General features: G+C 44.1%; 1 protein-coding gene across 1 annotated transcript in view; it reads left to right on the top strand.

Moving 5' to 3' along the window:
• Nucleotides 1-13,084, top strand: part of LOC126188619 (venom carboxylesterase-6-like) — a 122,465-nt gene that overhangs the window by 5,402 nt on the left and 103,979 nt on the right. The window contains exon 3 of the mRNA XM_049930221.1: nt 7,092-7,263. Coding sequence (XP_049786178.1) covers nt 7,092-7,263 — 172 coding nt within the window. The remainder of the gene's footprint in view (nt 1-7,091; nt 7,264-13,084) is intronic.

Below are 13,084 nucleotides of genomic sequence, written 5' to 3'. Positions count from 1 at the left end.
AAGGTCGCAGATATGGAGTACTGGCAGTATGTGGCAGCACAATGCACCTAATATGAAAAAAAGATGTTTTTGGTGGTGTCCGGATACTTTTGATCACATGGTGTACATTTCTGTAGTCAGTGCTAAGTGATGTATGATCTGGTGTAAAGAGCAACGCCACTGGACAGCAGATGTGGAAACGAGTAATTTGAAGTTATGAATCAAGCTACATAGCCTGTGGCAGTCCGATAGGAGGGCTTGGGTTCGGCCAAAGCCCGAAGTACTTTACCTGCCGTCATTTGTACTACCAATAGTGAAGTACAGAGGAGATGGTGTTACGTTATGGTGGTGTTTTTCAAGGTTATGGTGTGGTCGCTTTATTGCCCTTAAGTGAGCGCTACAGGGTATGGACACAGTTTACAGCACTGCCTACTGAGTACAATAGATGAACAATTTGCAGCCAATATTTGTTTATTTCAGCGAGACAATGCGTCCTTTCATAAAGTAGCTTCTATGAGGCAATGGCTTGTAGACGACAATATTTCTGGAATGGACTGGCAAGTCGAGACTCCCAACATGAATCCAATGGAACAACTTTGGGCTGACTTAGAACATCAACTTTGCTACAGGTCCCTGCGTCCGACACCACTACCTTCTCTCATTTTGGCTCCCGAGCAAGAACGAGCTGAGCTTCCGCCACTGGCATTCAGGCACTTCCTTGAAAGTGTTCCAGCAGAGTTCAAGCTGTCCAAAGGTGAAAGGTGGAGGACACATCACGTATCTGTGTCCACTAATAGGTTCCGAGTACTTTTTATCAGATGGAGTACGCTAAACAGATGATCTAAAATCGAATGTTGTGTGAGAAATTTATGTGGTCCAATTTATCTTATTCTTCGAGTATTGTCTCCTAGCACGAGTGCCCGAGTTCACACAACTATCTCTGATACGACATCGTTTGATAATCTTGCAGATAAATCCCAAGACTTCAGTTAGATCAATTATCCCACACACATTCTGTCATTTTTAAGGCAGGGAATCCCTTGCAGGTTACCTCACTTACCATTACGGATGGAACAAAACCGCAAAATGCATGATGAATGATGAGTCAAGACTCTTTCTATGACACAAAAGTGAAAGGATTAAACAGCAGCGTAACATCTTGTGCACTTTTTGGGGCCAATTTGAGGACTTAACCATGGACTTATTCTGAGAGAAGCCCATTATTTTTGGTCCTTCTGGAGGGAACGCAGACATCCGACTGATATGTTTATATGTACGAGAACCTTCCACACTCATTCAAAGCAGTATCTTCACAGTATGCGATATTCTGTTTTATAACACGCCGTTCGTTCTTTTACACATAGTCATTGCGCTTTGTCCAACAAGCTTCCCGCTAATAGATTTCAATCGTGTAGTGCGACTGCTACAGCCTTTTCACTGGACACAGTACGTTTTCCCAGCCTAAATTTCTTTAGATGCACGAACGAGTGGAAGTCAGCGAGTACCACATGGACGAACAGGGTGGACGTTCCTACATTCGATCAGTATTCCCATTGCCAGAACACCTTTGAAGGTAGGTGCATTATGCTAATGGAAGATGATACTTTCCTTTATCAATCGAGGCCTTCCATCTGTTACTCCGCCTGACAAAAACAGTGAAGCACGCAGGGAACATAGTCGGATATCAGTGTATCGTCGTACAGTCACGTAAATGATTAGAGCTGCAGTTCTCTGTACAATCTCCACACGAGTGCATTAGTTTTGTTCGTGTTTAGTGTTGTTATAAAGCCAAGTAGGGTACATACGGGGCGTAAACAGCATCAGATGCTGAGTAATCTCTGTGAAGGACATAGAGAAGCCGCGTACCTGTGTGAGACAGAGTTATCAGCACCGGCTAGGCTTTGAAATGGGCCTCATTGTTGGTTTCCATTTAACCGGTAATACGAATCGTGAGAATCAGACTTGAGGGGCATTCGGATGTGTGAGGGCAGGCAAACTTCTCATCAAGATTCCAGTAAACTACGTCTGACCACTGCAAGGGAGCATCGCTGTATTGTGCAATGCATCGGGCATCGTAATCCCTACACATCTGCGCCTGCCATTCGAGAACATGTAATGAACACCCTGTAACATTCTGTGTTATACCGCACTTTTGGTTGGAGGCCAGTAACAGCCGGACAGCCGTATTGGGGAATTACCGTCCATGCGTAGACCACCGTTAAAAGCGGAACACAAAAAGCTGCGTCTGGAGCGGTGCCATGACTGGGAAGCTTGGACCGTTGATGATTGGCGTCACATGTGGTGTTGTTTGATAGGCCATGGTTCTGCATTACCCGGATAACCAACGTCGGCGCGTATGGTGGCGACCTTGGGAGAAGTCCCATTCTTACAATGTTTTGGAGAGGCACAGCGTTGTTATTCTTGACCTAATGGTATGGGGAGCCAACGGGTGTAACTTCAGGCCACTACTGGCCGCGCGGAGAGAGCGCCTGCCGTAAAATATCTTGGCGTAACCATCCAGAGCGACCTTAAGTGCAATGACCATATAAAACGGATAGTGGGAAAAGCAGACAGCAGGCTCAGATTCATCGGAAGAGTCTTTAGGAAATGTAACTCATCCACGAAAGAAGTTGCTTATAAAGCGCTTGTTCGGCCGATTCTTGAGTACTGTCCCTCTATCTGAGATCCCTATCAGGCAGGGCTGATAGAGGAGATAGAGAAGATCCAACGAAGAGCGGCGCGTTTCGACACGGCATCGTTTAGCTGGCGAGGGAGCGTTACGGAGATGCTAAACAAACTCCGCTGGCAGACGTTACAAGAGAGGCTTTGTGCATCACTGAGAGATTTACTATTGAAATTTCGGGACAGTCAGGAGTCAGAAAACATATTACTTACCCCCACATACATCTCGCATATTGACCACGAGGAGTAAATTCGAGCAATTTGAGCCAATACAGAGGCTTACCGACAATAATTATTCTCACGCATTATTCGCGAGTCGAACAGGGTTGGAGGAATCAGATAGTGGTACCGAAAGTACCCTCCGCTATACACCATTAGGTGGCTTGAAGAGTATGATGTAGATGTAGATGAGGAAAATCTGACGGTACATCGGTACGTCACTGGTATCCTGCTTCCTCATGTTACCTCTCATGCAACACTATCCTGGTTCCATTTTACAACATCACAATACTCGTCCGTACATGGCACATATTTCTGTCAACAGTATGCGTGATGTCGAGGTACTGCAGTCGCCAGCGAGATCTCCAGATCTGTCCCCGATAGAACAAGTGCGTGACCAGCTCGGATGTCAGTTCCGCCCGAGTGCCATTACCCCGGTTATCAAGGACCTGTTATAGCAGTTGTGGGCCAATTTGCCTCAGGAGAGGATACACCTTCTTCATGACTCCCTTCACAACGAAATCAGTACATTCATCCAGGCCAGAGGCTCTGCAACGTCATACGAAGTGGGCTCACACTGTCAAGTTCTTTGTAAATTTGAGTCGATTTTGTAACGACAGCAATAACATCAACTGTAAAGTTGCATATAATTTCCTCCTTCACTTTCCTGTCAGTCAGTGTATTTTTACATCCAGCTGATCTAACAAACTTGCACAATATTCTCAAGATAATGCTTTAACTTTTGACGTGTAATCAGTAGGAAAAATACCTTCCCTTCCGAATACCAGAAACCTTGTCCATAACCTTACCTTTCCGGCGAATTCACTTCACTTGCTTCGCTGTAGTGCCACCGGTTTGAACCAAATCATCTTAGTTACAGTCCTAAGGTGAAGTCGTGTACCTTCGTCTCAGTTACAGTAATCAGAACGCAAATTCAGTTTTAGTATTCTTAAAAATGGTCCAATCATTGCTATTAAGTTTGGTCAGCACTCAGTGAAAAACACAGCTACCTTGAACACTGGTTTCTCATAGTTAATGCTCCATGTAAAGGGCAACGTCCTGGAATTACTGATACGCTTGACGTTTGTTATTCCACATCCCTTTCATCGCTGTTTATCCAGGACCATTCTGCGCACTTTCTCGCTGTTTTCACCTATAGTTGCAGTTGTGGGATGCTTTTTGCGCCGATCATCTGCAAGAGGATTACAGAACCGTTGAATTCAGTTGCCTTTTCTTAACTGTGGAAAATGAGGCCTCAAACTCTTCATAAATGTTTATCAGCTTGGTACGAATTTCTGCTGTATAAGGTCACACTACTACTAGTAACTTCCTAATGACTCTGAAGATAACTCAGAGATATTACCTGTGCATGTAAGTTATCTTCACTGTTAGTTCCCAGCTCTTAAACAGTGTGAGATTGATTATATGCGTGGAACACATATTGTGGAGAATGAATACAACAGAATACTTGTACTGCATTAACATCTATATTTCGCGTTAAGAATAACTTAGAATGCCAGAATGCGTGGAAATAACATACATACCGTACTGCTTTCTTTTTCGTGTTTGTGGCGTAAGCGCCATGTGTCTGGATGGGACCAGGCCGAGACCTATGATGAAGACAGGCCGTGGCGCGTACGTCACAGCACGTGGCTCTGCAGTTCTTAAAGTGGCAATGATTAACTATTTCAGACGAGTTTAATAATTCTTAACTGCGCATTTAAATGCATGCAAGCTTCCGATAGCACACGACAAAGTTAAGACCTTTTGCTGGGTACCTTTTCTATTACGTATTGATTTCCGTGGGCCCTGCGCTGAGCCGAGTGTTCTCACAAGGTGTGGTGGACAAGCCAACAAGTGTGACGTCACAAGTTCGTTAGGGGGCCCGTATTTCTCCGTGAGCCCCTGACCAGGTACATGTTGCTCGCGGCCTTGTCCAGGGGCAGTCCTGGAATACAGTCATAATAATAATAAAGTGAAGTATTGGTTGTGTTTAGCAACGATTTTCTTCATCCTAACTATCTGTATAAATTAGCGCGATAACTGGCACTATCAAGATACAAATTACCTAGACATAATGAATCTGAGCCACCTACTAGTGACTTTTTTACTTCCGTGAATATTCGATAGCTAGGAAGTGCCAACAAGAGCTACAACTTCGGATAAACTACAAAAAATTAATTTTATGACAAAACTATATTTCGTTTTGGCAGTTTAAACTAAACGTACACAAAGCCATTGCTGTGTACAATTGTGCGAAAAGAACTATTCCACAGCTGAGGTTGATACTTGACTTACGTTATTGATCAAAGTATGCGTACACATAAAAAACAAATCGTCCTTGATAATAACGCCATTTTTGTGACAGGTCGCGAAATTTTCAGCTTGTTCTCGCACACGGTGTTACCATGGAATGTGACCCACCTGTCTTGAATTTCTAGAACAGCGTGTAATATGTCGTCGATGGCGTCAGGAGACTTAAATAAACAGTTGAACGGCCAACGGAACGTGTCTCAGGTTGACGTAGCAGACGATATACTCCTCACCTGCCGTTCACACCGCATTCGATACTGGGACCTACAGATTACTCCACTATTATTAGATATGCGATTTTATGATCGATGTGTTTAGTGTTGAGATGAACTAGAGAATGTTTCCTTGGCTAGCGGTGTATTTGCTCCTATAATCTCGACATAACCACGATATGAATTTATTTCTGGGAATGCGTTGATCAAAACACAGTAACACAGTTCTGAACAAGACAGGGAGCATTATAATTGGAACCAGAGTCCAATTCAGGATGTGAACACATCACTCCCAGATATAGGACGAAGGACGCCGGGAGAAGTCGAGAATAAGAAACACAAACCTGACTCCAGACAGCCGACCGCGGTGGCCGTGCGGTTCTGGCGCTGCAGTCCGGAATCGCGGGACTGCTACGGTCGCAGGTTCGAATCCTGCCTCGGGCATGGGTGTGTGTGATGTCCTTAGGTTAGTTAGTTTTAAGTAGTTCTAAGTTCTAGGGGACTTATGACCTAAGATGTTGAGTCCCATAGTGCTCAGAGCCATTTGAACCATTTTTTTTTTTACTCCAGACATCACTTATGTGGCTTTGAAATTCAGATCAAGAAAAGCGATCCTGCAGAGGACGGTTCTTATCCCTCACCTCCCTCGTAACAGAGTTCTGTCGAAGTACAATTCCCATTCAGCAAAAGGATTTGAAAGAAGGACACGCTGCTGTTGCAGACCTACCCTACACGGTATGTGGATGTCCACCAGACAAGAAAAAAGTAGAGTGACGTGATTCAAGGGGAACCTAAAGCAATGGATAGCCCTTCATTTGACACTGCTTTAAAACGTAGAGAAGAAAATGCTGTTTGCCAGTAAATGTGGTTTCTTGAATGAAATTCAGTTTTCACATAAATTCATCTTTATTTTTTAAAAAATATAATGGAGGTAAGTGAGGTGGGGAGGTAAAAATTATACAGCGAGACCAGAGAATGAATGCGCACAGGTTCAAAATGCAGTAATTACTCAGTGATGAAGAGCCTTGTGTAGGACAGGGTAGCCTAGAGCGTAGCATCAAACCACAACAATGACAATATTTTTCTCATAAGAAATTAAGGCCTTCCGGAAGGTAAATAATTATTTTTCCCAAATCTGTGTAGGCATCTCTGCATGTGAACTGATGGAGCCTCCGTGGGATTCTTCCGTCATGTGTGACATCTGGTGACAAAATTCCGCTCTGCGAAGATAGTGTTGCTCTTAGTCGTCCATCCACTAGCACCTATCAGTTATTTGCTATAGGAGTCTGTGTTCGTAGAATAGCTATCGAAAATCAACATTACTTTACGGCAACAACGACAGTTAAGAAATTTACGTTGTTGGAATAACACACTATGAATATATAGTACTGCAAATTACGTGACATATTTCCCTCTGTCGCATAGATCACGAATCCTCTTTTATACGCGATATTCTCTTATTTGCATATTTTATGTATTTTATTTATTTTATATTTATAATTTGTATAACTGGTACTTTCCGTTTGTCTTGTTTTCTTGTACGTTTTTCCCTATATCGATGATTAATTATTGGAAACAATAACAACAGCAACAGTAACTGTTTCAGTAATACGAATGATGTCACACACTTACGCCGTCTTAAATCAGATTCAGTTTCTGACACACAATGACGCCACGTTTGTTTAGATTTCTGAGACACCTACGCTGGAAGAGATGGAACTTCGGAAGGATGTTATCGTTGTCATCCACGGTGGCCGTTTTACGACAGGCAGCAGTAAGATCGCAGACTTGTCTCCGGAGAATTTCATGGACCACGACGTCGTACTTGTAACCTTCAACTACCGTCTGGGCCCTTTGGGTAAGTTAATATTTAGTTTTATGTAACATTTCATGATAGACACAGCCATGTGGACTATGTGTACCGAAGAATAGTAGCAAACATAAAAAAAACATATTATGGTTATATATCGGGTGATCAAAAAGTCAGTATAAATTTGAAAACTGAATAAATCACGGAATAATGTAGATAGAGAGGTACAAATTGACACACATGCTTGGAATTACATGGGGTTTTATTAGAACCAAAAAAATACATAAGTTCAAAAAATATCCGACAGATGGTGCTTCATCTGATCAGAATACCAATAATTATCATAACAAAGTAAGACAAAGCAAAGATGATGTTCTTTACAGGAAATGCTCAATATGTCCACCATCATTCCTCAACAATAGCTGTAGTCGAGGAATAATGTTGTGAACAGCACTGTAAAGCATGTCCTGAGTTATGGTGAGGCTTTGGCGTCGGATGTTGTCTTTCAGCATCCCTAGAGATGTCGGTCGATCACGATACACTTGCGACTTCAGGTAACCCCAAAGCCAATAATCGCACGGACTGAGGCCTGGGGACCTGGGAGGCCAAGCATGACGAAAGTGGCGGCTGAGCACACGATCATCACCAAACGACGCGCACAAGAGATCTTTCACGCGCCTAGTAATATGGGGTGGAGCGCCATCCTGCATAAACATCGTACGTTCCAGCAGGTGTTTATCAGCCAAGCTGGGGATGATGCGATTCTGTAACATATCGGCGTACCTCTCACCCGTCATTGACGTTTTGCTGTCCAGCGCCATCTGTCGGACATTTTGGAAATTTTTTTTTGTTCTAATAAAACCCCATGTCATTCCAAGCTTGTGTGTCAACTTTTACCTCTCTATCTACATTATTCCGTGGTTTATTAAGTTTTGAAATTTATACTGACTTTTTGATCACCCGGTACTTGTGTGGGTGTGGGCTATTGTGGGAGTCAGCGCCGACACAAACAAGGAAGGAGAGAAGATGCGATGGCCAGTGGCAGGAATCCAAAATCACCTGTACAAAACACTTTCTACTTAACAGAAAACTTTTTTTCTGTTAAGGGAAGAAACATAACTTGATACCTGTGCTTCCTGTGCCTCCTACATGCAAGCGCTTTACTCTCTATTAGTACTCGTAGAACACAGGCTACGTAACTTTTTCCTATTACCACTGATGCTCTCGAAGTCTGCGACTGAACTCGGGCGACCAGCGATGGGCGGCAGTTTAAATCAGCATCGACAGGGGGCGCTGTCTTCCTGGATGTGTGGCGCTGCCCGCTCTTTCCATTGACTAGCGGGTCGGCGCCTTCTTGATATCGTTCCGCGGCGGCGAGCTGGACAGTGTGCAGTCGATGCCTTAGGACTGCGCAATACTGGTGATTCATAGACTTGCAACTGACCACTCATGTCTATTCAAGAATGCCTCTGGAGTACAGAAGATGATGTCAACGTCAGTCTCATTAAAATCATCTACGGCTGTCCGCCAGATATTTTACTTCTCTTTTTAGATTCGCAATTTATCTGTCCAACGGCAGAGCCTAAAACAGATCTTTACTCCCATACTATAGTATTAGTGAATTGATGTCAACGTCAGTCTCATTCAAATCATCTACGGCTGTCCGTCAGATATTTTACTTCTCTTTTTAGATTCGCACTTTATCTGTCCAACGGCAGAGCCTAAAACAGATCTTTACTCCCATACTATAGTATTAGTGAATATCACAATCATTCTTAAACGCAAACTGTGAATAGAAAATTTCTTTAGAGTACAGATGAACTCTGAGAATGTTGCACATTCGCAGATGTCTGACATATACACTAATAAGCGGAAACGCTATGATCATTGTCCACCGCGACGTTGGATGCCGCCTTGTGTCGTTGTGGGCACGTGACGCGGTAGCAAAAGTATGTAAGCTGAGCAGCCACGGACGGGGGATCGCCTCAGCGAAAATATGGGCTGCAAATAGGGAAATCCATTGAGAACAGCGACATTGACAAAGGAGAGATTGTTATTACGCAGAGCCTGTGAATGAGTATCTCGAAAACGGCGAAGCTGGTCGAATGCCCACGTGCTGCTGTCGTGAGCATCTACGGAAACAGATAGAAAGACAATGGAACTACCACTAGGCGCTATATGGTTGGATGTCCACGACTTTTCACAGAACGTGGGGTTCGGAGGCTTGTCTGCTTTGTGAAGTAGTATAGATGGTGAAACGTGACAGCTTTGCCTAAAGGGCACAATGCTGGTGCACTCCAAAGTGTTTCGGAGCACACCGTTCATCGTAAATTGTTGAACGTGGAGCTCCGCAGCAGATACCCCTACGTGTTCACATGTTGACCCAACGACATCGCCAGTTACGATTGCAGTGGGCACGGAACCATCAGGATTCGAATATTGATCTATTGAAACGTTTCGGTTCTTCGGGTGAACCGCATTTGTGCTACACTAGGTTGATAGTCGTCTCCACAATTACGTCATCAAAAGTGAACGGCGGCACAAAACGTGCAGCGTGCCACGGACGCAGGGTGGTGGGAGCAGCAAAACGCTAGCGCGCCACGGACGCAAGTTGGTGGGAGAGACATTCTCCTATGCTTGCATGGGACTTGTGGTAGTAACCGAACCTGCGAACCACCTACATCCCTTCACGCTTGATGTCTTCCCGATGGCGATGTCATATTTCAGCAATATAATTGCATGTGTCGTGGAGACGGAATCGTGCTACAGTGGTTTGAGAAGTATTGTAGTGAACTCATCTTAATGTCTCGGCGACCAATTTTGCCTGATGTACATCCTGTGGAACTCATGTGGGTCGCTATCGGACGCCATAACCGCGTACGAAAATTAGCGGCCCGTTATTTACGCTAATTACATGGCCTACTGTAGACATCCAGTGCCACGTACCTCACAAAACAGCCAACAAGCTATCGGATCCCTGATACGCAGTATCAGTGATATATTTCATTGCAAAGAAGGACAAACAAACTATTACGCAAGTGGTCATTATGTTTTGGCTCGTCAGTGTATTTTCAAAATGTAAACTATGGGCCTTAATTTGTGGAAGAAATTTATGAGAATCTACTTTCGTAGCACAGCATTGTATGGTAGTGAAATGTGGACTGCGTCAAAAACGGAACAGAAGAGAATCAAAGCATTTGAGATGTGGTGCTACCAAATGTTGAAAATTAGGTGGACTGATAAGATAAGGAATGAGGAGGTTCTCCGCAGCATCGACGAGGAAAGGCATGTGTGGATAACATTGACAAAAAACAGCGGCGGAATGACACATCCGTAAAGATATCAGGGAATAACTTCCAAGTTATTAGAGGCAGCTGTAGAGGGTAAAAACCGCAGAGGAAGACAGAAATTGGAATATAACTTGCAAATGATTGAGGATGTAGGTTGCAACTGCTGCTCTGAGATGATAAGGCCACAGGAGAGGAACTCGTAGCAGGCTGCATGAAACCAGTCCGAAGACTGACGAGTGAAAATAAAAAAAGCTATCTATGTTAATATCATTGGTAATTATAACTATTTTTTGCCTCCCCCTCCCTTCCTCTCACTATTAAAGCCTAGGGGAGAAATGGTGCCTATAACAACGTACCTTATGACACAAATTAACTAAAACGTCATGCTCCCAAGGCTAACAATTTTTTTATAAGAAATCTAACTAAAACGAAAAGTGAAAGTGGGTACGCTAGATGGTTTACATGCAAATATGGTTAAGAAATTTATACGTGTAAGAAGTTTTTAGTCTGTTTGCTATTTCTTGTTCGTACAAAAAAACTAAGGGAATGTACTGTAAAATGGTTTAAATGCATGTAGTAATATGTTTTGGTGTAGGGTGCTTCCATGTTTTAGCAGTTCAACGTTTGTACCATCCATACCAGTAGATTTTCTGTTTTTGTGTGGTTAATTCCTCCAGACATAAATCTTCTACACATTCTATTTCAAGTTTGTCCTCGATATTCTCTGTGGAGTAGTTTTTTTTTTTTTTTTTCATACCACAAGTTCTTGTAGCGTTCTATCCATTTTCACGTTGGATGTTATTTACTCGAGCAACTTCTTTTTTATGTTTGAATTAGCGTTTTCATTGTTCTATAAGCTGTCTTTTGCCTTCCGTGAACATCGTCCTCTATTGCGCTTATAAACCTATCTCAAGATTCTTGATGAGTTCGTTTCACTGCTTGATGTGATGCATTTCTCTCTAGTTTCTAATATTAACGTTCATGTACTTTTATAAACAGTAAGCGGTTTTGGAAAACGATTACAGTACACAGAAATATTTATGCAGCTACTCCTATGATGTGATGTAACATGACGTGTGAACTGTCCATGTTCGCAATTTAAACAAACTAACTTGTTACTAAACCGCTAATCTGGCCCCATTACCCCCCCCCCCTCTTTTTCTTTCTTTATTGTGAGCTGCACAATCCGCAGCTCTTCAGCCGAGTGACATGGCAACTAATACGAGAATAAAATGTTACATATAAGGCGATAAAAAAGGGGGACATAAAACAGAGTAAGGGGAGATAATGGAGGTAAAAATACACTGACATGGAGACGTTCATGGGGGAACTATTAAAAAAGTCGACATAAAGTTAAAAAACACAGGCGGCAATTTTTAAAACACAAAGAATACACGGAAGGCACACGCACAGGTTAAAAGGTGGCCACAGGATTAAAAACACTCAGGAACAACACACTTTAAACCCACTTGGAGCACACATGATGAAGAAAAAAATGCCAGGTGGGACCTGCCGAGGGAGAGGCCGGAGTGGATGGAAAAGGAGGGGAGAGCAAGGGGCAGCAGGGAAGGCGGTGGGATGAAGAGAGGAGGGGCGTCAGTGGGTACACTAAGAGGCAGGAGACTGGTGGGGCAGGAGATGAAGAGGGGAAGACAAGGCAGGAGGGAGTGCAGAGACACTGAAAGGGAGCACAAGAGAGGGAGTAGGAGGGGGAAGCCACTCAGGAGAAGGGATGGGGAGGAGAGGTAGCCCAGAGGAGGAGGCAGAAAGATGGGGTTAGAGTTGGTAGCAAGGGTAGATGTTAGGGCGAAGCTCATCATCCAGGAGGGGTAGATGGTGGAAGTTGCATTGGGAAAGGAGGCAGAGGGTGTGGATATGGAGAAGGTGAAGGCGCAGCAATGGGCTGGGGGTGGAGAGGAAGGGAGACACCATGGGATGAGGGGGATCAAGGCGGTGGACAACTTATAGTGTGCGGATGTGTTCAAGGAAAAGGAGAAGGTGGGGGAAGGGGATGAGGTCGTAGAGGATGCGCGTAGGGGACGGAAGGCGGATGCGGAAGGCGAGGCGGGGCGCATCACGTTCGAGGATTTGGAGGGATTTATAGAACCTGGGAGGGGCCCATTACCCCTTGCAGATTGCCCATATAATGGCTTCTGGGGACAACAAAAATTTGGTTACATGAATGAGTGATGTCTGTTCTTTCGGATCTCTCCGCGATGTCTGCTCTTTCCGAATTGTCCGACAGAACAGACACCACGCATTCATGTAGCTGAATCACCTAGATGGGCAATGGATCCACCTTCTTCATTGCGGATGCATAAGTAGTCCGATCTCGGGTGGGAGTCTCAGAATAGCGAGCATAGAGGAAATGGACAGGACTGCAGATAGGTGGCGCTCGGTGGGAATGTTGGTCGATCGTAAGGCATGCCGATGTAGTCCGCTCAGCTGTCGTAACATTGTGTCCTGGATGGCGCAGTGGTTACCGCACTTGCCTAGTAAGCAACAGACTTCGAGTTCGAATCCTAGTCCCATACCCCTTTTCACTCGTTGTCGCTGATTCCGAGTAATATCCTGATGCA

Source organism: Schistocerca cancellata, chromosome 5 (genome assembly GCF_023864275.1).
Source record: "Schistocerca cancellata isolate TAMUIC-IGC-003103 chromosome 5, iqSchCanc2.1, whole genome shotgun sequence".
Lineage (NCBI taxonomy): Eukaryota > Metazoa > Arthropoda > Insecta > Orthoptera > Acrididae > Schistocerca > Schistocerca cancellata.
The sequence above is the reverse complement of the archived record's forward strand: the minus strand, read 5'-3'. Positions and strand labels throughout refer to the sequence as shown.